The 25,371-nt window shown below is 43.4% G+C and overlaps 1 protein-coding gene across 1 annotated transcript in view; it reads right to left on the minus strand.

Annotated features, from left to right (window-relative positions):
- Nucleotides 1-8,075, minus strand: part of LOC309570150 (uncharacterized protein) — a gene marked incomplete at its 5' end in the record, with an annotated part of 31,608 nt that extends 23,533 nt beyond the window's left edge. Inside the window, one exon of the mRNA XM_082276777.1 lies at nucleotides 7,782-8,075. Coding sequence (XP_082132903.1) covers nucleotides 7,782-8,075 — 294 coding nt within the window. The remainder of the gene's footprint in view (nucleotides 1-7,781) is intronic.
- Between the last annotated feature and the right edge of the window lie 17,296 nt (nucleotides 8,076-25,371).

Consider the following 25,371-nt stretch of genomic DNA (forward strand, 5'->3'; position numbering starts at 1 on the left):
GACTGCTGCATGCTTTTTACCAAACAAGCACAACATTTGCTACTTAAATGATTTTAATCTGCTAGACAAACATCCCCCTCTCTCTCCATCACTGACTAGATACTGTTGACAGTCATTTACTATGTTCCAGGGGTCTTCATGATGACTGAGTGGCTATTCAGCCCTAAGTGCCCACCTGGGACTCCTTAACCTTGTTGCATCCTTCCTAATGATCGGCTGAGTGCAAAAAAATACCAAACCTGACCACTGACTGATGCTCAGCGAACAGCCCACCACTGTGGTGATGCTCTTCTTTCGAACCTGAAATATTTCTTGCTTCTTTGCCATTCTTCAGTAATAGCATCAACTCCCTTCCTTTCATCACCAAGAATTTTTACTGAGTTCTACTTCCTTTCAGTGGAAATGTATTATGTTAGCCTGACCTTTTGTATTAAATCCTGCCCTTATCCAACCCTTTTTCAGGCAGTAAACTGGCTGTGTGGCTGAGGAACCCCACCCTGTCCTATTCTTCTCTTTTGAAGCCCTTAGGGTAGGGGATTAGTCATGCCTCTTTATCGTGCCATTTGGCCACTATGAAAAGGAAAAAGGAATTTTCATTATTTTATTTCGTTTAACCTAATGGAATCATTAAAGAGAAATTAATACTGTCAGGGAAATTTTTTTCTTAATGAAAAATGTAGTTTTGTACAGGGAAAACACATCTAAACCCACCACATTAAGTGACTATATTAAGCCTTAAGTGCAATTCCAAATACATCAAATATATGCAGAGAAACAGAATCAGGACTTTTAGTGGAATCAGACTTAGCATATTAATTTCTACTCACATTCTGTGGAACAATAGAAAGATATTTTTAGTTCATGGACATTTGGTTCATGACCCAGTGGAACAGGATTTCCCCCCCACCCCCTGCCTTTTTTCCCCTTTTTTTATGTAACTTAAGGTTATATTTCTGATGATTGCTCTGAAACTAGCAATTTCTGGTTCTCTTGAGCTAGTGCTTAATTTATTTTATGCTGTTAATATAGTTCTATGTAAAGTCACAAAGAAAGGAGGCAAAGTGATACATCTCCAAGTGCTAAAAAGACTGGGTTTAATTATTAGTATATAAACCTTGTATTCAAAGCCATAAAGCTGTACCCCTAGAGACTTACCTTTATGCATTTCAATAGTTTTGTCAGGCTAGTCATTTTTATAAAACCCACCACCTTTGTGTCTATCAGATCAGGCAGCCTGCTTTCACATCTCAGTGCCACCAACCGGTTAGAGGATTAATTAAAAATTATGTGAATATATCAGCTTCAAGTTCACTAACTGCCCTTTTTCCCTCTTAGGGAAGGTGCTTAAAGTTGCCTTCCTTAGGAAGGCATGGAAAGGTTTGCCCAGTAGAGGGATACTAAGACAAAATAAACTCAGCCCATGAAACCCAAAGGGAGCTATTATATGCTTCACACACTGGAAATAAGGGAATTCATTTAAGAACGTGAAGAAAGATTCAGAAAATTGTTTTCAGCCACCACTTTCAGAAAACTCAAATTAAGTGGGTTGGACACTGGAAATGAAAGGAAGCAAAACTACCCCATTCTGGCAGGGGGTCTGTGAACCCAAAACCATTTCCAGATTTAAGAAATACTTCAATTAAATTGTTTCTTAGTGCTCATTTCCAGTGAAAAAAAAATGGGGTTTTTTTCCCCTTTATGTTACAACACAAGATAAATATGGTGGATTTAAGCCAAAAGGCAATACTGGTATGACAAAAGTAACACCAACATGCACTAAATTAAAAAAATAAGGGAGAGGGTGAGAGAAAAGAACAAAAAGAAAAGGACTTTCTAAGCAGGAAATAAATAACCTCCCTTAAACATGCTCTGTTATAACTGAACAAGATATCACTGCACTCCAGCTTTCTCAGTAGATCTTCAACAAGCTAAAAAGTGAGCAGGAAGTCTTCATCCCTCTCAGCATCCTCTGGAAGACCCAGTCCTTGCTCCCTACACTCCATGCTATGAGTCAGATATTTGCAGCACCACTTGCAGTTCACTCTTGGCTCTCTGCAGATGGGTTCTTGTCTCCTGTGCACAGAAGCAGGGGCTGGGCCACAGGGTGAGCAAACCCAAGTGCTGCTGCTGCAGCCAGACAGGAGCTCGCATTTCCCCATCCTCAGTCAATGAGCAATCGGGGAGACAAACGTGTTGGGAAATAAAGCACTGCTGGGTTTCATTAATTCTGGTTCAGAGTTCCATAAATGGAAGCAGACATCCTGGCCAGTCTGGCTTTGCCACATGGTCTGGCCTGATGATGGACTTCGCTCTGGGAGACTTATTCCCTAAACCAATGGGAACCAGGTGAATGGGAAAAGACAAGCCTGCATTTGTCAGAGGAGAAAGGAAGGGGTTTAGGCAGAGGCAGAGGCCACCAGAGAAACAGGAAAGTACCAACTTCAAAGAAAATTACTCATTCAGTCCTAACGGCTAGAGAAAGGACAACACAATGGCAATTTCTGCTGAGGTGACAATGAAAAGCCAAAAAAATACATATTGGGTTTGTTAGCATAGGAAACTGAGTGGCTCTCCATGCATGGCAGAAGAACATAAAAGAACTTCTTTGGGACATGGCTGCTCACAACACTACACAGACATATCTGCAAAAGGGGTGGAAAAGAGAGCAGAATCTTGGTTTGTGATCAATACCATAAGTACTAATAATCTTATTATTAATAGCTACTATTGGTATGTAGTAATGCAAAGTTTTCCCTGGCAAAATCACTTCAGACAAATGTGTTCCCAGTAGGAAAGAAGAGTCTGTTGGAAAGGAAAATGATGTGGGAAACACATGCAATGAATAGACAGAATTATATGAGAACTACACACTACGAATATGTGACATTTTCCCTTCCCTTAAGGCACCTACCATAGCAAAGAAAGGGGTGGTTCTCCCGTCAAATGGATGCTCCAAGAACCTTGTGGAAAAGGACTTGGGCCATTAGCACAGAAAGCCCGTTCCTCTGCACACATTCCCAGAGATGAAGTTGCTTGTAGGGACCCCTTGACCACAAACACAGGTGGATGACAAGAAGTGGGAGCCAGGACTGCATATGTAGCCACTCATATCCAAAAGCAATTGCAAGAGAAAATGTAGGGAAACAGCCTTAAGATGATGCTGCCTACATTATATATCCTCCTGCTGGCCAGCCTTCCCTGGACACATGAGAAGCCACACAGCAGCCATAAACATGAGGAGCTGACAGGAACCTGCCTCAGTTCAGCTGCTCTCATCATCTGGGGATAAAAACATATCTGGGGAAAGAGTTTCTGCAATGTGAGTAGATTAAAACTACTGTTGTGAGGAGGGATGAAGAAATCAGTTTCCTGAGATCTTCTATTCTGATTAATTAGAGCACCATCTCAACAAGGGATTAAGGCTCCATTTTAAGGAGTCAATTACCAAACTCCAACACCTTTCAAGACACTTTCAAAATCATTTCTCATCCAAGACAGCTGTATTAAAATAATTGTGCAACTCTGTTGCATTGGCATGAAGAATACTGTGTAACCTGAAAGGGTAAAAGAAAAAGTCTATTTGCAAAGCTCTGGAGCCGAAGGGATGGATCTGTAGTTCTGGTACTGTTAAGCAAATCCTGCAAGAGGCAAAAAGTATCACCAGTTTATAAAGACACTTCTGAAAGGCAGAAAGCTTTCTTTTGGAATGCATCAGATAGTACATATTTTTAGAAGATGCCTAAGGAAGATGATGTCACTGCATTTGTAAAAAATGCTCTTCTTTGCAACTGACCAATTTGCAGAACAACCCAAAAACTTTGAATAAACACAAATCCCCAAACTCAGCAGCTGTCCTATTCAGATCAGTTGGCTTCCAGCAAGTTTCATTAGCAATTTCCCAAAAGAAATTAGGGAAAAGGCAATCCTGAAAAAGACTAAACACACTCAGCATAATTTCTAGAGGGTTTTTTTGGTGTGTGTGGCTGTGTGACAACAGCCAGAATGTAACTTGTTTTGTGTGTTGCATAATGAGATCACATTCAAAATGTGCTTGTATGATTCTGTGGAAGCCATGTACCCATTTGAACAGAGCGGTGGGTGAGAGGCTGGACATGACCTGGCCATGTGCTCGCACAGCCCAGAAATCCAGTTGTGTCCTAGGCTGCATCCAAAGCACCAGGTGAGGGGGGATTCTGCCCTTCTGCCCTGCCCTGGTGAGACCCTACCTGCAGTGCTGCATCCAGCCCTGGGGTCCCAGCACAGCAAGGACATGGACATGTTTGAGCAAGTCCAGAGGAGGGTCACCAAGATGATCAGAGGGATGGAGCACCTCTGCTATGAAGAAAGGCTGAGAGAATTGGGATTGTTCAGCCTGGAAAAGAGAAGACTTCAGGGTGACTGTCCTGGTTCTGGACAGGGCAGGGTTAATTTTTTCAGAAATTGAAAGGGAGCATGGCCAGGACCTGGAAGTCATTCTATCCCACCTTACAGTCATTGCCAGGGGTGCCAGGGGAAGGGGACTCTCTTCTGGGGAGAAGGGGTTCCTTCCAGTCTGGTATTGTCTATTGTCAACGGGTTTCTGTGTGAACCATTTCTTTCATTGCACCTTCTGTTATTAGTATTGTTGCTGTTCCTGTTCGTTCTCTTATCTCCTTGCTGTTTCCAGTAAACTGATCTTATCTCATTTAGTGATCTTTACCTTTTGTGCCTCCAATTCTCAACTCCATCCTGCTGCAGGTGGGAGGGGAAAAGCTGGGGAGCAGGAGAGGGCAGCATGTGGTTTTGGAGAGTCTTGGTGGGGGCACTAATCTGGGGACTCCAATTCCTAAACCATGACAGTGATCCAACTGAGGCCTTCCAGTATCTGAAGGGAACTTCCAGGAAAGAGAGGGCAAGACTATTTTCAAGAGCATGTAGTAAGAGGACAAGGAGGAATGAGTTCAAATTGAAAGAGAGGAGGTTTAGATTAGATATCAGGAAGAAATTGCTTACCGTGAAGGTGGCGACTCACTGAAACAGGTTTCCCAGGGAAACGGTGGGTGGCCCATCCCTGGACGTATTCAAGGACAGACTGGATGGAGCTCTGAGCAACCTGCTCTAGTGGAAGGTGTCCCTGCCCATGGCAAGGGAGTTGGAACTGGATGATCTTCAAGGTCCCCTTCCAACCCAAACCATTCTATGATTCTGTGAAGGTTTGTTCAACAGACTTATCTCACATGGGCTGTGGAAGCCACTCAGTCTGGGTCTAAGAGTGCACAGTAGCTCCTGGACAGTTTCTGGCTGCCTATTGCAATGGAGATTAGGAACACACAAAGGGAAGAAGATCAGTCCTACATCAGACAACTGCAAGTAAGAGCAGATTTCATGGGAAGGCAACCTTACAGCCCACCCATGAGGCAGCAACTGGGAACCACTGGCAAACACGCATTCCCAAACTGAAAAAATAATTAACCACCTAGGTTCTTTTAATTAAGATCTTGACTTATCCACCACTCCAGGATATGCAGATGTTTGGCTGCTAGGATGTATCAACACACCTGAGCACTGGAGGCAATTTCTGTCTTGGTTTCATACCACAGCAGGCAGCAGAGAGGGGCTCCCGTCCTGTAATGCCTGCACACCCCATCTTACGGCATTGGCCATGTCTATGAATGGATTAATAACACCTCTGCTGCTTTGGTGGGGATTTTCATATGCAAATTTCAGCATATCAAAGATGTTTCACTGTTCTGGCATCCTCACATCAGCTAAGTGCCAAAGCAGCGTGCAGCGTTTTACACTTACTTAAGGGGATAAAGTTTTTACCTCAAGGATGTGATGTTCCAAAGACAGAGAGAGCATGATGGGAAATGACAAGGAGCAGTGGAGAAGACAGGGTGGGGAAAAGAAAAAAAAGAGACAAATGGAGAAGGGAAAGGGCATGGTACCGTCATGGGAAGACAAGCCTCCGTTTTTCATTTTGGTATGTAAGATGCTTTCTCTGGGTTGTCTATCTTTAGGATCTTTAAAGTTATTTTTCTTGATCATCGTCTTCTCATCCTTCCACCTCCTCAGGACCATGTTTTCCATACTCTGCACAATAATCAGTGGGTCTCATATAGAGGATGATGCTACTGTGTAAATGCAACTGCTAGAGCCCAGTACCTAAAGAGTAGGAATAGCTCAGCACTGGAAAAGAGATTAATGACAGAAACTGCACATGACTGTAAAAAAATTTATCCCTTCTGTTTATCCCTCCTCTTGTTTGGTTTCTGATACTCAGGCCTGTGAGATGTACATCTCTGACTAGAAGATATCTATTCAAATCAATGCCTTCAGCTTGAACTAATAACCCTGCCACCATCACAGCACCTGGATTGCCTCTGACACATTTCTGTTCCTGAAGGATAAAATCACTTATTTTATAGCACACATTAAAAAAATCCTTGCAAATTCATTTTGTTTGTTTTTCTCAGAAATGAGACCTAGGAGATAACAGTAACAGATTAAACAATAAGGTGGGTGCCTCCCCTTTCTGTCCCACACCAGTACTGGTGGCTCTGGAAAATTTTCATTCATTCTGCAGCCAACTCAAGTTATCTAGTATAGACAATTATAAAGCTATAATAAAATTGTTACTGAAATCTCTCTTCACCCCTTGACACAGGCAGCTCTGTTCAGATTACTTTTGGATTTAATTGTTCTTTACTAATTTGGGGTACTTGTGCTGTCAGGTCAAGGTTCTGCTCTGACCGATGAAAGAAAAAATGCCCTAAAATGGGACAGTTTATTAAAAGATAACTATAATACAACTAAAAGCTAAAACTTCATGACAAAATAATAAACCCTTGAAAACTAGTGTTACAATGGAAAGCCTGACACATTTTTGTTCCTGAGGAACAAAACCACTTATTTTATAGCACACTTTAAAAAAATCCTTCAAATTCATTTTGTTTGTCTTTCTCAGAAATATGACCTAGGAGATAATAGTAACAGATCAACGTGTTAAAAAAAGCTCGATGTATTAATTTTAAGTACATACTTATGTTTGGTAAGTTATTCTGAGAGCTTTACTTTCCATATTGCAGTGCCTCAGTGAAACGGTTTTCTGTAATTTACACTGAGGTTTTCTGCTACAGACAGCTTACAGCATGTCAAAGCAACAGAGTCATGACAACGTCATGCAGAAACTTCAATACTGTGCATGAAATTAAACTCACAGCATATATTCAACAGGGTGGCCATGGTCATAAGCTCACAGCCACGTATTAATGCAATAACAGCAGAGTTTTGATTTGGAGTAAATATACATCATTAGCATATTGTGTTAACACCGTAGTATGGATACTATTCTTGTATATTCCTTCTTAATATGATGGACATTAACTGCAGTTTTCTTAATTCCCTGCAAAGAGGATCAATCTCATATGGAGTTAATGCTGTCAGACAAAGCCAGCGCCAGCAACCCCCAGCCAGGTGCTCGGGCAACCTGCTGCCTTGCACTGTCATCTCGATGGCACCGCCGGGTTCAGCGGGGAATGCTGAGCCCACTCACCCCTAAGTCACACCGAGAGGTTCGGGACGGTGCGTCTCTAGGCGGGACGGGGTGAGATGGGATGAGACAGGGTGAGCTGGGATGGCAGCAGCCCGGTGGGGCCGGACTCGGAGGGTGCAGACCGGGCTGTCTGCAGGGCTGTTCTCCGCGCGACGGGCAGGACGAAAAGGTGCCGGGGAGGAGAGAGGGAAGGATGCTCGTCCCGTCCCGGGGAGCGGGCCAGGCGCGAACCCCGCACTAACCTTACCTGCGCCGTGCGCCTTTGTTCCTCCGGCTGCCGCGCCGGCAGCGCCCCGGCCGCCCGGCCGCCGGCCCCCGCGGGGCCACCCTCCTCCTCCTCCGCCTCTTCCTCCTCCTCCTGCGCCTCCCCGGCGGCGCGGCGGCGGGGGGGTCCCGGCGCGGCCCCTCGGTCCCGCAGCCCCCGCAGGACGAGCAGCGCGGCCGCGGCGGCCGCCAGCACCAGCGCCGGCCAGAGCAGCGCCAGCAGCCGCCCCGGCAGCTCCCCCGCGCCCAGCGCCAGCCGCGCCGCCGGCCCCAGCATGGCCGCGCCGGCCCCGCCGCTGCCCCCGGCGGGGATGCTCCGCTCGCTCCGCTCCCAAAGTTGGCGCCGGAGCCGCGCTCGCCGCCGCCGCCCGGAGCGGCACCAGCGCGGCTGCGGAGCGGCGCGGGCGGGGGACCGGCCGGCCGGGGCGGGGGATGCGGGGGGGCCCGGGGGGCGCGGACACGTCGGTGCTTACGGGAGCCTCGTGGCGAAGGGCGGGTGCGCCGTGCGGGGGGGGCGGGAGTGGGACCCCGGACGCGGCCGATCGCTGGTGGGAGGGAAGGAAGGGGTTAATACACGGAATGGGTCCTCCTTTGGAAGGATGAGAGTGGTGCACGATGAAAGGTGAAGGCGATGCGATTCGAAGCAGCGGAGCTGCGGGCAGCAGCGTTGGTTTGAGAGCAGATGTTTGGCCGAGGATTGGGGTGTGCAGGGATGCTCACAAGTGATGCTTTTCTGCAAAATTCCCCAGTTAGACAGAATAGTTTTTAGCGATGTACTTCTGTTGTCAGGCAGCGTTACAAACATGTCGTTATCGAGCACCATCGCTGTGATGATGACAAGCGCTGCCATGTAACGCAGCGCGAGATGCGCTCTCATCTCGGGCTGATCCTCTGAGAAACAGCGTTTTACCGCCGCCAGCAGAACGCGGAGCAGAGCGCCTCGAACCACAGACCTCTTTGCCGCGCAGGATGGAAAATTTCTCCAGCCACCTGATGAATAAGTGCAGATGATGCTCTCAGAAAGTCTGTTTTCGAAGTCACCGAGTTTCTTTAAAGTGGAATGCTGAGTTTTGCCTTGGTCAAACTAGAGGGACAACCTCTGAGCAATAAAATAAACATTGAATAGCAGTGAAGGAAAGGAGTGTGCTCCTTGTTCTCTCAGCATTGTTTTGTCTCGCACCTGGCACACACAGTGGGACTTACCAGGAGCCATTGCTACAAAAAAAACCAAACAATAAAAAGATGGTAAATAAAGCTTATTTAACTAAAACAGTATAAAAAGTCATATTTGTAGTAAAGCCAGCACAGAGAAAAGGCTGTTAAGAGAATGGCTTTTATCTGTCATGGCTTTATTTCACACCCAGCAGGGATTGCTCTCTCTTGAGTGTGGATCCAAGTGCTGGAGCTCAAACTCGAACCCATTGAAAAGATGGGTTTCTTTTGGGAAAGGTTCATTATCCATCCTTCCATTGGATTACCAACTCTTCAGGGATGAAAGATTTATTATTCCCATATCCTGGGCCTAATTACAATTATTCCTAAACAAGTCTAGGTTTTAAAAGCACAATGAGGTGTTTATAGCACTCTAGAAATTTTCAGATGAAATACAAGAGGATTGTGGATAAAATGATGTGCTGAATGGTCTTATGGGGAGAGAAAGGTTTTGGGAGGGAGGGAGAAATGCTTTATACATAGGAGAGAGCTGTGGGGGTATGGTGCTACTTCAAACACTGTTGTAGGGATAGGAGGCTTCTGCTTAAACATGGATCCCACAAGTTGTCGTTTTCTGTCTGTATCTCATGTTGCCTATCCTCTAAAATTCAGCCCTGAATAATCTTGTGGTCTAAAACCTCAGGAATTTGAGTGGTTTTGTTCCTAGGCCTGATACTGACGTCTTGTGAGAATATGTCTATCCTGCACCCATCTGGAGCCCTGAGCTGATAACTGAGTAATCATGTTCAAGTGTCAGAGACAGGGGGACTTCCTCCATAGTTAAAAATGGCAGTTATGTGGTTAGTTTAGATATTTCTCTCCTTTTTTTTTTTTTCCTTATCTTGATTTTTATTTTTTACCCTTCTTGATTTCCCTGTTTGTAAAATGAAGGTACATCTCTTCAGGTCTGAGCTGTTAAAATGCATACAATCTATACCTCAGCTCATACATAAATTCACTACTTTCATCTCATCTAAATTAGTTTGTTTTTCTTTTCCTGGGGAAACATAAGCTGAAAGACATTCCAGGAGTCAGCATTGCTTAATTGAGTATGAGATTACTGCTTTGCACCATTCCTTTCTATTTCTTTTTTTCTTCAATAGAGGCAATTACTGTGGCTGGCCTCTCATGGCATTTATTTTCAAAGATAAGCATCATCATATTAGACCTTTTGTTTTTAGTATTATTACAGGCTCATTTGGCAGCATATCTCTTATAGTATTGCTCCATGAAAATAGCACGAATTATTATCATGTCATGTTATATGGAAAGACTGTGAGGAGTGAGGAGGTATTTTTCCATTTATTTGTGACATGAACTAATTGCAAATGTCAGATGGGGAGTGGTTCTCCATTCATACCTGGACAGAAAGTCCAGTAATTAGGAGCTGGAACCACCTATTTGCTGTAGATCAAAATGCGGTGGATTTTCACTGACAAAATAGTGCAGACACTAATGCCTGATGGGTCCTGCTCAAACCTGTCTGCTTCTGTGCAGAGTTTGTCATTCAGGATGCTGAAATTATGAAGGTAGGCTTTGGGAAGTTTTCTGGAGAAAAATCCAGTAATTAATTTTTAATTGTTTCATGAAAGCTGTTTGATCTTGATGAAATCATATGGCACTGAAAAGAAAAAAAAAAGGCAAAAATTTTGGTTTGGAGAATTTTCATGGTAAAGGCAAACCAGAGTTTTCTAGCTGAAATTAAAGCAGAGTTTTTACTTCAATTTTCTCTTGAATTGTTAAAAAATGAAATTTTCTAAAAATGAAACAGAATTATTGTTTTAATAACATTTCACAGAAATTATAAGGTTCTGACCTGATGTATTAACAGTAGACTTAAGGATTTTCAAACACATCAGAGATACAGAGAGAAAGCTTTTAAACTGCCCCAGCAAAACCACTTTTGGAGGGGTAGTGAGGAGACCTCTTTAATCAGACTCCCTTAACCAGGAGTTCAGAAAGCTGTATCTGAAAGAAAGCAGGAGAATTTTGTTCCTAAGCAGCTGCTCAGAAATCCCTGAGTAAGGGGCAGAGCATGAGCTGTGCCCTCCCTTGGAGGAGCCATTGGTGCTGATCAGGTTGTTCAGAACAGATTCTTTTCATAGGATCACAAGGGTTTGCTTTCCCCTCTCTGAGACTTGGGGGTTTGGGGTAACTGCATGGAAAACAGTGGGGCTTTGCACCAGTTCAAGTGACATGGAGCAGCCTCTGTGTTTCTGAGCCCACAGCTGGGAAAGGTTTCGGGGGAGTACTGTGCAGACGCGGGCAGGAGGATGTTTGGACATGGCTGAGATCAAAGCACAGGTCTCTGTTTCTGGCATTCGTGGGTAATGAAACCCTGAGCAAGAACATGTCCCCCAGAAAGGCTCCTGCTGCAGGGCCCTGCTGTGGGCTGGGACCCTCCTGCTCTGCTGTAATGAAGCTCATTTGCAGGCTGAGATGATCTCACAACCTTCTTGCTTACAGGCTTGAAGGGACATTTTCACCAAATCCTGACATTCATCTGCTGATGTGCAGAACAGGTATTCAGCACATATTTGTGTAATTCACAAGCATCTCCCATTTTGCCTCCTGTCTGAAGCCCTGATGCAGCAGTGACTTTCCACGGACATGCCTAAAGCTGATGAAGTACTGAGCCTGCTTAGCCTGTCGATGAGGAAACTGAGGAAGGTGGTAGCTGCACGCCTGGCAGCAGCGTGACAATAACCAGTAATGAGAGAGGAGTGCTCCGTCTGTTCAGACTGTTCAGCTCTTTTGCACGGCTGCCCACGTGGCCAGGTATTGGCCATTAAATAAGATGATTCATTCCTTGACAAGTTGGTATCTGGCCTGGCAGTCCGGCATTTCCTTTCAGCATCTGTGGCTGCTTTGAGGAATGCAGCTTCATAGAATTTTACTAATTATCTAATAGCTTTTCAATCTCTTGTTTCAGTACAGGGAACTGCTGTTAATTAATTGCAGATCTTCGGCATACCATTCTTTACTGATTCCCCTAGTAAATATGTTTAACACTTGCCTCGGTTTCCTGTACATGATTCATTCGGTTGGTAAGTGATCCATCTTTGTTTGCTGTCAAAGTCTTTGAGTTGGAAGAGGACTTTAATCATGTTACTTGGCTTTCCTGAATAGAGAGAAGAAATGAAGTCAAAAAAGCACGCAGTGGTAACACAGTCAAAGAAAAACCATGGCCTGGGTTTCTTTCACCAATAAAAAAGTTGTGTAAGCTTCAATTTCCCTTTCATTTTCATAAAGAACATACTGGAAACATCTATTCAGTCAAAGACATGAAACTAAAACAAAGAAACAAAAACATCTTGAAAGGAGGAAAGAAGGCACTTTCCCAGCTTATGCATTAATTAAGACCAGTCAAAGAAAACGGCTTCAAAGGAAGAGGAAGCCAGTGGTAAGCACGGCTGCAACTGCTTTTAATGGGCTATAGCAATGACATGCATGGCAGGCAGAGCCATAGCAGGCATCAATGCAGTAGTGGCAGTTCAAAGGCAACAGAGAAAAAGTTGGAGGCAGAACTGAAGTTGCTGAATAGTAAAATTGTTTCACTAGCAGATTTGTCAGCCACACTGTGGGACAAAGGAACTTGTTTAGCAGAACACGATCATCTTGAGAACCATAAACACTGCTGGTTTAAAGATAAAATCAAAGGCCTTGAGAGCAAAGCAGAAGGAGACATAAAAGTATGCATGACTGGCTTTCCTGGAGGTGAAGAGGTTTGCATCCCTGTCAAACAATTCAGAAAGAAGCTGTTAAGTGCCCCAGGTCACTCGAACCCTTAGCACCCACTCTTCCCCTCGGTGGAATCCTGTGCAGAGCTGCATGAATACACAGCAAGATTGGTAGGTTTTCTGCACATCTCCTCAGCAGTGGTGATTTGAGAGTCTGGCAGGAAAATTTATTGCCTTCCCCTCTACCAAAAAAAAAAAAAAAAAAAAAAAAAAAAAAAAAAAAAAAAAGCTGAGTGCCACCTACAACATACTATTATAAATATTTTATACAAGTAATAAATGGATTTGTTTAGCAGCAAAAGACAGGGCTTTATTATTTTCTTTCCATGCATACTTATTCTCAGTGCTTTTCAGCCTGTGTCCCACATCCAGCTGTCTGGGAAACCAGCTGGTAATTTGCTGTTTCTTTTGACAAACACTTCAAGCTCATGCTTTAAAAACTTCCATGGTCCCTCCATCAGCAACCAGCAGCACGTGTGCAATTTTACAGGAACATGATGTCTACAGAAAAGGGGATGTCTCTCCTTGCTTTATTCAGAGCTGGCACACGACACAGGGAACATGGAGTAAATGAGTGATGCCACACAGTTTATTGCTATCAAACACAGCATTCAGAGGGATGCAGCTGACACACTGGAGAGAAGCAATCACTACCCTCAGGGAGGCTTTAGTGTCAAAAATGTCTGAATACACATGCACTGGTAAAAGTGTGGCTTACACTGCAGTGTTCAGCAGTATCACACTGTCACACAATCTGGGTATCAAAGGCATGGCTGTCCCTAGATGTGCTCAGATAAGCTTCACATCTGAAGAGGATCTTCTACTTTGATCTGGAGATGTGGAGGTCTGAAAAATGTACCACATCCACCACATCCTCCATGGTTTCTTCCCATGTTTAGTCATCCTCCATGTGAAAAAACCTACATCTTGTTGCTAATTTAATGTTATCTAGCTTTGGTTTCTGTGACTTGCTCTGACAGCAATATCCTTCTCGTGTTTCTCCTGAGAAAGTGCTTCAGTGTCACAAGTACGTTACCTCTTAAACTCAGTTTTGATAAATAAAAGATATTAAAACTCTAGTTCTGATCAAAAGGCTTTTCCAACAGGTCTCATGCTGGTTTTGGAGTCTCTTATTTTGCACATTCCCTTGACATCCTTTTTCTGCATTGTCTTATGGAGAGGTAACATTCAGCCTTTGTAACCTATTCACTTGTTCCTAGACACATAGTAGAGAAAAGCTCTCTCAAAAGAGAGTTTAGCTTTCTTTTCCTCATCAACATATGAGGGGCACCAGTGGAGCTGGCTGCTCATGTTTTTTTTCTGCTTCCTAGACAGTTTACTAATGTCAATTAAATATAATGTGACCCTGGTTCCTTCAAAGGAGGTGTCACAGCAAAGGGCTGAGTCTCCTCCATGGCTGGCAGCTGCCTGTGGTTTGAGGGCACGTAGGTTTGCTCTAACAAAGGCTCTGTCCTGTGAGCAGCCAGGCCAAAGAACTGGAGTAACCACAAAGAAGATTCTGGATCTGGCTTTTTAGCAGAAATCTCTATTAGCAACTAAGTCCTAAGGTTTTTCAAACTGTCATTTTGTCTAGATGCCAAGACTGTGTCCTTGAGTTGTGCCCCAAGGATCCAGACAGTCAGGATTTGTTGGGGCTGTTGCTCTTCTGCTCAGCCTGCACAAAAAGCCCTCAGCCACTTGGGATAAACCCCACATTTATCATCTCTTTCCACAACCCAGGGTGCCAAGATTTCACCATAAGGCATGTGACAGTGAAATAAATTACACCGATGGCTTCCCATTTTATAATTGCCATGGCAACTATATTGTAACTTAGACTGATAACATTTTATTTCTGGGGCTATATCTCTTAAAACATGGCATAATTTAGCACTCAGAGCCATCCCACCAGCCTGCCAGCCACACCATACAGCAACACATAGTTGCAGCCGTGCTACTGGAGACTCCCATACGCAGGGTTACTTGTTCTTCCGCATTTCTTCCCAAGTAATGCAGCATTTCAGAAGGGAAGGCTGCATATTTGGTAGCTGTTTTTCAGAAGGGAGTACCTTGCAATTCTCTGAGTGTTTGTAGGAGTGTGTGTTTAAGCCAAATTCAAGTCCCTTAGTGGTTCCCTACACTTCAGGTTCCTTTCATGTAACATTTTTCTAAATTTAGGGTATTGAGCTTAAATTTACTGTATGAGACATCTCCAGAGATGAGATGTGTCTTTTCTCAGCCTCCAAAGACTGTGCTGCCTGCAGCTGACTATGGTCTTTAGATACCATGCAACACATGCTATTCAAACATGCAAGCCAGGAGAATAAGATGTTTACCCAGCATGGATCAGAGGCAGTCCTATTTTTAAATCTACCTCGGGAATGTGGGAAGCAAACTGTCTCAGGAGGAAATCCAGGCTGGAAGAGGTAAGCAGTCATACCAAGGCTCAGGCTTTTTATCTGAGTTGTGCTGCTGCTGGGCAGAGTTGTGCTGGCCTCGGGACAGGCAGGACAGGGCAGCTGGGGCAGGAGCAGGTGGCTCCATGCCCAGGTCCATCTGGCAGGTTTGTCCAGCAATGGCTGGATCCCAAGGCCTCCCTCCAGGAGGAGCTTGCTTCCCTTCATATCTTGCTCTCATCGAAACCCTCTTGGTCAAAAACTCACAGCTACTTTTGCCTCCTGCTTTCAGCCCTCCTGTTTCATTTGTAGTCCTGCCTCTGGTCCAAGGCCTGCTCTTAGACCTCCTGAAGCCAGGAAAATTGGGAAAGATCTTCAGCATCACTTGACTTCTCTACAGCTCTCCTCTAATTAGCATCAGGCAGTACTGGGGGAAGGCAGCTCCCATGGAAAAAGGGTTTGGTGTGGATGGCATGTCCTGTGGGAAAAACTCAGATCCTGGAAGGAAATGCTGCCTATCATTATGTCAAAGGTCTCTGCTGACACTTCATCGTGTTTCTATCTGAAAATGAATCATTTGCTGTTATAAACAAATTCTAAGATGATTAAATGAAGCAGAGGAGGAACACCAATATTAGCCACATTCTCGGTCTGCAAAAGGGATTTTTTATTTGTGTTCCTGATATTTTCCATTTTATTTCTCAACTAGAAAACAAACCATGGTTTACATGACCTTTGGGGGCCATGTTCACTTCCCAACTCTGCTGGGTAATTTTAGCTCAGGAACAAATGGCTTTGCTTTCACATCCTTTATCTTCTTGTATTCTCAGATCAGCATTCCCCAAAGTCCACCAGCCCATGGTCTACAAAAGGCACCACCCCTTGCTCTCCTTGTGAGCCTCTGTTTTAACTTCTAAATGTCCTGTGCCTGTGAGTAGCACTGGGGCAAGTTCCACAAGCCATGGGCTAGTGTGGCCAGCAGGGTCAGCTAGTGTGGCCAGTGGGGTGTGCTAACATGGCCAGTGGGGTGACGTGTTGGTGCAGGAGTTGTTGATGGTAGGATGGACACCTAAAGCCTTGGGGACAGGTACTTGGAGGAGTGCTGGTGTCATGCCATCTCTGAGTATTAATGATGTTGTTGATCTGGGAGTTCTTCATGCTGTTGAGAGAAAAACAAACCTTAAAAACTGCCTAAAACCTGAAGCAGAAGAAGGTTTAAGGTGTATGTCTCAATGTTTCTAACCAGATGGTTTAAACAGCTGCTTGCGTGGTGTGCTGGTCATTCTTGGTTTGATCCCTAGGCTTGGACATCCCCTGCATTAATAGGTGCCAGGTCCTCTAGCTCTCAGTAACAAAATCCTATTAACTAACTGCTCACATAATTCTGTGTCTAAAATGTAAGACATTTCCTTTCCTAATAGTGTCAGTAGACAAGCATGTTGGTGATGTGAGGCAGTCAGATGTAGTCATAACAGGAACCAGGAATGGGATGAAGAAGTTCCAGGTCTGTTGTGTCTCTCAAAATACGGCATTGTTCCCCTGGAGAGCTGATCCATGTATCAACTGCCTCATTTTCTGAGCTGCCTTAGACAGGCATGGAGCACATCATGCCTGTTCTGCAGTGACTGCCAGGAAGATGCCCCTTGTTGAAATGTTAAAATTGAAAATATATTTGGGAATATTTCCCTGCCGGTCTTTCCTGGCAGACCTTTGAGCTCAGAAATGCTTCTGCAGAGGATGTGGGTTACCCTTGTGAGGAATCTGAGTACCCAATGCACAGTCTTTTTCAGTTTTCCCAAAGCGGTATCGCTTTCATGTTGGCAGATAGGAGATGCTTGTAGTTAGGAGTGTAATCCAGTTTCAGTAGCAGAATAATATCTCTATTGTTCAGTCTTGTTTTTAATAGCTCTGTGATCCCACAAGCATATAAACAATGGGAACTAAAGTATAAAGCTGGGAAGGTGAAATTGCCCATTCCTTGGTTGTCTGTGCACCTTCTTTGTTCATGGAACTGAAGAGCAGAAAGGAGGTTCAATTTTCTGCTAAAATTTAATATTGTAGAATATGACTCTGCATCCCATGTGTGTCATACCACCTTTGATACTTCTGAGCAAGAGGGAAAAATGGAAGCCCTTACATGTCCATGCCAAAGCAGAGCCCTTCAAAACAGTGAAATAAATGATCCTGGGAAGGTTGAAGCCTCCGACAGGGATGGCAATCATGCCACAACGTGTCCCTCACCTCGGACAAAGCACAGTCATGTGTGGCCAGGCTGTCAGAGCTGACTACCGCAGGCCGTGCAGACCCAGGGAAATCTGCAATTCCAACAGCAGATGGCACAGTCCTAAAACTAAAACCAGCTTGCAAGGGGAAATACTGCCTGGGCTGTGAATCTGAGCGTTCCTTCAAGGGGATCCTGTGGATTTGTCAGCCTAAGCATACTGGTTTTGAAACCAGTGTATTTTCTCTTTAGGAAAGATTTATAAAAGAAACTGCATATATGGGACAATCTGATAGCAGTGGAGTTTATTTTAAGACTCTCAAGTACAGCTGACAGCTTAAGTGCAATTGTAAGTTTTTTGCATCCATGCCTCGTAAATCACTCTTTTGATCATCCTGGTATGATCTAGAAACAATTTACAGTGGCCATAGATACAAAGAAATTCTATTTACTGGAAAGACAGTGAAACCCCAGAATGTTTTAATTGAACAGTAATGTCTTAAATTTGCTTTTATGTGGACATAATCCTTCTGTGTTTCTTAACCATCGTCCAGAATTGTACCAAATTAGGCACAAAAAATGTGTTCTGTTATGTTTGGAATTTTATGAACTAAGCGAGATATGGGTAAATCAACCCCATAGTCCCCAGCCCTCCACATATGAGGAAAGCAGCACAGTAGACCTGGCACTTTGGTTCCATTAGCAATTAGCATTTGGACAGGCAAACACACTTAGTTTGGCACTTTTTCTACAAACTTACAGAATAAAACCTAGAGATCTTCCTCCAGCAGGCAATATGATAAGCCTGGATGTATAACACAGGAAAACCATTTCATGATGTTTAAGGAATTAAGAAACTAATCCATCCTTTTGATGCACTAAGGAATTGCTAGAGGAATTGTCTAGTGGTTAGAGCAGGAAACTATGAGTCAAGGCATCTGTTCCCCCCTTTGTCAGTGAATCATTTCCTCTTCTTCAGGTCCCACAAAACACCCAGACAGAATCTGTCCCCAAGTAAAATATATTCTTTACCAGATCTGGTCCCCATGTAGCTCCCAGGCTTGTGGTAAAGCCTTCACATTAGAGTCAGAAAGTTCTGGATGTCAAAATAGACAAAGTCAAAAAGATGTTCTGTGGTCCTGTATGTGAATTTTCCTTTTGTGGGCTTCGCAGAGCCCAGAGCTCTGTTATCAGCTGCCCAGCAAGAGCACATGGAAGCAGCAATCTCAGCATGGCCCTCTTTTCAGTAGATGTCAAAGTGCAGAAAAAAAGAATTTTCCAGTGCTAAGAAGCACGTAGTTTGTATTAGCAATGTTTAAGGAGTGAACTATCCACCACTGTTAAGTGTCTCATGACTTTCCTGCAGTTAGAAAGAGGCTGTTGTATTCAGAGAGGAATTCAATCCACAAATTTTAAATTTTTTCCTTGGGATAGGATAAATTATATTTTGGAGCTGCCTGTCTCCACTGTTCATATAAGGAAATGTCAAGCAATTTTACTCCTAACTTACTGCCTCAATTCAGTACTTAAATGGGTGTCCCAAACTCCTGCCACAGGAATCAGACCACATTAAGTAGATATTCTTCCTAATTAGATGTTAGATAGAAATTATTTACTACAGGGGTGGTGAGGCACTGGCACAGGTTGCCCCAAAAAGCTGTGGGTGCCCCATCCCTGGAAGTGTTCAAGGCCATGTTGGATGGAGCTTTGAGCAACCTGGTCTAGTGGAAGGTGGCCCTGACCACACCAGGGGGATTGGAACTCCAACCCAAGCCATTCTGTGATTCTGTGATTGATTCTGTGATTCTGTCATTAAGCACTAACTCACTAAGTCTGACAGTATTTGTTCCTCTGTTGTACTTTCAGCATCTGCAGTTGCTGCTGCTGCTGTTTTTGTATTCGCCACACATTCCCTGCCTACCACTGCTTCACACCAAGCACTGCTGCTGCTCTTCTGCTCAGGGGTGTTTGCCCAGGAACCAGCATCTTCCCTGAGGCAGCCTGAGGCAGCAGCAGAGAAACAGCACAAGACTTTACTGCCCAACACACCAATCACTCATCCTCTCCCACTGCTAATCAGCAAACAAAAATATGTGCTCTCAGAGATAACAAGGATTAAAGGTTTTGCAGTTATTTCCCAGAGGGATTCCAGGCGTTCCCATGTTTGCAGTGATTCCCAGAAGTTTACAGCCCGGTTGCCTATGCAGGGAGAGCAGTGGTTTTCAATGTTCAGAGAAACATGAGTTTTAAGTAAAATAACTTTGCAGAAATGTCTCAGATATTTGAGATTCCTCCATCAAAACTATCTGACACAAGAGGAGATTAACCTCACCTAACTGCAGCTTTCTAAAAGTTAGGCGGGTGAGCAGGAGCCCTCAGTAACCAATGGAGGCAGGGGAGCGATCTCAGACAATGCAAGTATGAAAAAATTAATGCCTTAAACAAGGGAATAACAATGGCCTATTCTGTTCTTCCTCTATTTGTCTTAAAAACAATTCCAACTGTAGCTTTCTCAGGGAGAAAATAATTTTCAGTTTCCGTTCTCTGTGAAAATTCAGTTTGCATTTTCCTGATTTCTCCCAATTGGTATGTTTTTTCCCTACTCATGTCATCAGAGGCTGTTGTGGTTCAGGTGCATGAATGTAGGTACATGGATTGGAGATGTTTACATCTGATTTAGCTATTTTGAGCTCTGATTGCAAATACTTCTACTAAGTGGTACTTCTTGTTCTAGGGTAGAGTAGGCCTAATGAAAAGCACACCAGAGATGATTATTTGTCCATATTCACAATGAGGAGAGCCTGGGGTCACTAGCTCTGGTGTAGATATCTGCACTGCAAATGTCTAAAATTAGGTGGGATAAATCTCATGCAAGAAGCTTGATACTTTAAGCCCCTGTTCAGCAAAGCACTTACTGACAACATAAAATGAAGCCTGAGCTTTAATGCTTTGCTGAGCTGAAGCCTCAATTACTTAAGGAATGAGAAGACAGTCGTGGGGATCATAGCAGTCAGGCTTGTGCAAGTCTTATGCTGGATTTCCCCCATGCAGTCCTACATACCACTCTTCTCCCCTACAGAAAACACTCTTCTTCCTTCAATTTCCTCCTCCAAACACATTTATTTCCAGCCCCTCCCAGGGCTCACTCTCCCTGGCTGAGTCACCCACACTGTGTAACCCAAAACAGGGGCAGGCGAGCCAGGGGCTCCGCAGGCTGCCAGGATCTGCAGCTCTGCGCCACTGTCTCTCACTGCTTCATAGCCTTTGGGGTTTTTGCCTTCAGTATTTAGCATCAAATTCTTCACCACCAGGCTGAAAACTTTGCTTGAGAGTGGCAAGGCTAAATAAATATCCGGTGGTGGGATGAGTGAGCTTCGTGTAATTTGGGGCTTGTTTTTTAACTACCCTGGGTAGGGGCTGGAGCTGGAAGTCTGAGCTTGTGGGGTGTGCTGGCACCAGCAAACCCCAGGCTTGCAGGGCACAAACCCAAGCACAGGCACCAGTACCCGTGTTGGGATGTTGGCCTGGGTTACCCTGCTGTCCTGTGAAGCACCTGGGCACATCCAGCCCCAAAACATCGTCCACGTCCTGCCACCTCCTTCCGGCTACCAGGAAAACCTGGCTGTGGAAATAAACCTTGAAGTTATGCTACTTCATAGAATCATTTAGGGTGGAAAAGACCTCTAAGATCATAGAGACCAACCATTAAGCGGCACTGCTAAGTCACCCACTAAACCATGTCCCTGAGCACCACATCTGCATCTCTTTCTTTTAAATACCTCCACGGGTAGTGACTCAATTATTTTTATACCCACCTTGCACCTTTAGGGCAAAAACCTAATCATCACTTTTGTGCAGAAATACATTACATTCCTCTCCTGATCTTGGCCAGGGCATTTGGGTGCAGAAAATAAATAATGGCAGAGATTTATTATTGTTGTGCTCATGCTGTAAAGATGTCAGAGGAGAAATCAAAATACGCAAATCAAATTGACATGCTTTGTTTATATGTGCCATCACTCTGCTACATAAGAAATGAAGAAATTAAATTACTAAACTGAGATCAGCCACCAGAATGAATTGCTGCAACCCTGAGGATGTGCAGAGGGCAGACTAAGTGGAAAGTGATAACTATAAAAATGTGACACTTTTCTTGCCCCTGTTGCCACAATTTAGGCTCTGTACTCCTTGCTGGGTAATAAACTCAATGGAGACTCAATCCCGAGTACTGAGCAATACTAATATTGATAATCACAGACACTTGAATTCACACAAGTCATTAACTACCTAATAAACCAAATAAGTAAATTAAACCCAGTGGTGGCAACAGAAATGTAACTGAGGATTCAGTTACTCCAGTGACTGTCACTGCCATGGGCATGGGGCTGTGTTAAGGACAAGTGAGACTGAGGTCAGCATTACTTGAAATAATAATAATTTTTCTGGGCTAGAGTACATTATGTTTCTTTCTGTAATTCCACAGAACTGATGTCTATTTCCTTGTGTCGAGGACTTATGCCATGTTTACCAGTGCAAGTATGAATCATTATCAAATGCATTTTTGTTTGTTTTTCTTCTGGTATTTTCTATAAGAAGGGTTGCAGATGTCCATGTAAAAAAAATTCAAAGTATTCTGTCTTTCATTCCATTAGGACTCAAAAACTTTGCAAGATAATGAGGCATACTTAAGTTTCTGTTTTTCCTTTCTGATGATACATTTACAATTTTTAAATGAGAAATAAATAGGTTTTTCTTCCAATTAATTGTATCAAGTTTTTATTATTATATTTTCATACTTCATCATATTTCATTAGCAATAAATATTGTATTTTTACCTTTCTTACACCTTTTATTTGCAAGAAACTATGTCAATATTCTCAGTAAACTGCAGGCCAGAGAATAGATGTGTGTGTGTTATAACTTCCAGAAATGCTTTTTGGTAACATAAATAAATGCTTTTGGAGTCTTTCAAAGCGGAAAAACCTTTCTAGTAGAAATTAAAACACTGTTAATGAGAAATGTTTAATCTCTTTGACAAGTTCTCAGGGAGAAACGAGTGAATAAGATTTTTGTTAGCTTTTCTTTTTCATTATACCATGTGTGAATTAAAATAGCTCTGTAAAATAAGCTGTACAGATAGGTTTAATTTTCCATTACTCTAAAAGCAGTATCAAGGACAAATTTACCTGCAGTTCTTATTTCTAATTGTCAAGTGCTCAAAATGTAATGAGTAATTAAAAGCTACTAGCTGTGCAAAAAATGTATAAATTCAATAATTGTAATTAAACTCCCTCCTTGCATAACTCACAAGGTTACACAATTCTTTACCATTTCTCTTTTATGTAAGACAACGACTGAGTCAGAGACTTCAACACATCTTTACGAGCTCAGTTGGTGCACGGCCCCTCTTTGCTTCCCGACCACGGTCATGAGATGATCTACATCCAATTAAGGCTCGAAGGCTGCAGGTTAGGTATTCATTACACAACCCTGATGACTGTGTGCAGCAAAATTGCATAATGTCTTTGTAAATCTTGTTTGAATGAACGAGCCATTGAATTAAAAAGTGATGTAAAGCTCAGTCCTGCCCTTCCAGATGTTGCATTTCAGTACACACTTTTGAGAATGAGCAGGTGGCGAGATGAGCCCTTGCTTTCCCCATGAAAGCCTGAAGGCAATGGCTGGGCACTCAAGGTCCTACTCTGACTCAGTGGCTTTTATAAAAGCAAGGTGTCGGAGTTTAGGCAGTTTAAATTGCAGCCCTTATTCCCTTGGCATTTACTTTGGTTTAATTATATTTGTCTGGGGGGCTGTAAGGTTTCTGCCCACAGAAGGAAACTGTTGTAAAACCTAAAGGTACAATCACATGCATGGCAGCATCTTAGCTCTATAAATATAGGGGAAGCCTAAATTTTGGTAATAATTTGTGGCACGTGCTTCGGCTGTGAAACTGAAGTTCCCATGTGCATCAAGTGCACCACGCTGCCATTGAAAACCAGCATGCTTGAAGCTGAGGTCATGTAAAACTTTTTGTTTTGATGATACCATAGAGGCAGGAGCAAGCATTTAATAAAGTAACCTTGCCTCTTCATGCTTGTCTGGATGGTAAGGCCCTAAATTGCCTGCAGAGTGCTGTGCCACATCACTGCGTTACATAAAACTGCATCTCTGGCCCCGCTCAGTACATTTCCAACAGAAGAAAAAATAATGCTCGCTGACCTGCCTTTGGGTGTGAGCTGTGCTGAAAGCACTTACAGCTGTCGACAGTGAGCCCTCAAAAACCTGTCCCACTTGAAAACCAGTCCCTAGCCTTTTCACAAGAGCAAACAGGCAGAGCAGATCAGGCCGGCGATTTCATTTTGCTGTCCTCTGACTCTGCAGGAGTGGCAAAATCACCATAATCCTGCTGATGTTACTCACAATAGTGTAACTGATATCCAGCTCAAGAAATTAAACATGTTTTTACCTACAGGTAGCTCACCAAAAGTAGTACACTAATGTTTTGTTCTCTTCCTTGGACAGTAAGAGCCTCAGACCTGGAGGACAATTTTTTCTTGCGTCCCTCAGGAATTAGTTGCCAAGAGACTGCACCACTGCCTGATATAATTCCTCTGCCACCTCCTTCTCTGTCTGCAGCCTGGTGAGATGCCAGAGGATTGGGAAGGGCACAGGGGGTTGCTGACACGCTTCCTGTTCAAAAACTGCTCCTATGCCTTGGCCAGGCATTAAATGAGAAAGTAGGTTTGCAGTGGAGTTCATCCCCCTGGGAGACAGGTCACAACCTGGCAAGAAATCCGACTAGAAAACTGATTACTTGTTTCACCATAGGAGGAAACCACTATTTTTAGAGATGAAAAAATAATAGGAGTGAGGGAGAAGCCTCTCACCTACTTCAGCATAACCAAATGGTCACAATCCTTATTCCAGATGTGGTGAGATGACACAGAAGCTTTCTAAATTTAGTTTTACAAACAGTATGTTTTTTCCTGAAAAAAAAAAAAAAGAAAGAAAACCCACCAAAAAAACCAAAACAAACAAAAAATCCCACCAAAATCAAAACACCTTTAGAAAGAATAAGTCTACTTATAAATCTGGGTTAAATTTGGCCAAAAATATTGACTCTCAAAATCAAGGCATATTTTTTCAAAACATTACTTTGGTATCCCTTCCTGGCTTTTGCTAAACAAAACCTTTTACTTTTCGCTGCAGAAAGCCAACTTGAATTTTAAAATTATCCTAAATTTACCAAAAAAAGCCTTTGAAGGTTTAAGTTCTATCTCCCCCAAGACCCATGTTAGTTTAGATCAAAAATATCTTAGATGTTAGCAAAAGTATTTCTCATCTCCAGAAACCCTAAACTTCTATTTCTTGGTTCAACTTAAGGCAAAATTTCCTCTCTAACTGTTCTTTCAATCTCTGCCTAAACAGGAAATGTTGTTTTTGTACTCAGATACTGATTGTAGAGGAAAAGTTGAGTCCCTCTTCTCATGTCCAGCTATTTGTAGAGAGGACATTAGAATTCTGGTCTAGGCAAAGGTCCCTGACACTGATCTGTTACCTTTGTGCAATAATTTTCTCCTGTGTTAAGCAAAAATTCACTCCCTTTTTCCCCCCTCCAAAGCAGACACACATAGTCTAAAATATAATTTTGATTCATATTAACCAAAATGTTCAGATCGAGAAGGTTTCTGTAGGAAACTTTTAACACCCCCATGTTGCTGGCTACTTGTGGGGTGATTTCCTTTCACATTTCAACAATGGAAAAAGCTGTTTCAGGGGTGATAAAAGAAGAAATTGGTCCAAAAAAAGCAGCCTTGCTGAGGGAGGCAGGGATTCAAGCCACCTAGACCCCATGGGAAGGTGGCTTGAATCCCCATGGCAGCCTCAGCCCTGTCTGTCCTCAGCAATGTGATCAGGACTGGAAGGGAGAAGGATTGCTTAAAGCCCCTAAAATTTTTTAAAAGGTTGACTTAATAGGTATTCCCATGTGGGAGTTAGGGAGCC

The sequence above is a fragment of the Coloeus monedula genome (assembly GCF_965178545.1).
Source record: "Coloeus monedula genome assembly, chromosome: 2".
Lineage (NCBI taxonomy): Eukaryota > Metazoa > Chordata > Aves > Passeriformes > Corvidae > Coloeus > Coloeus monedula.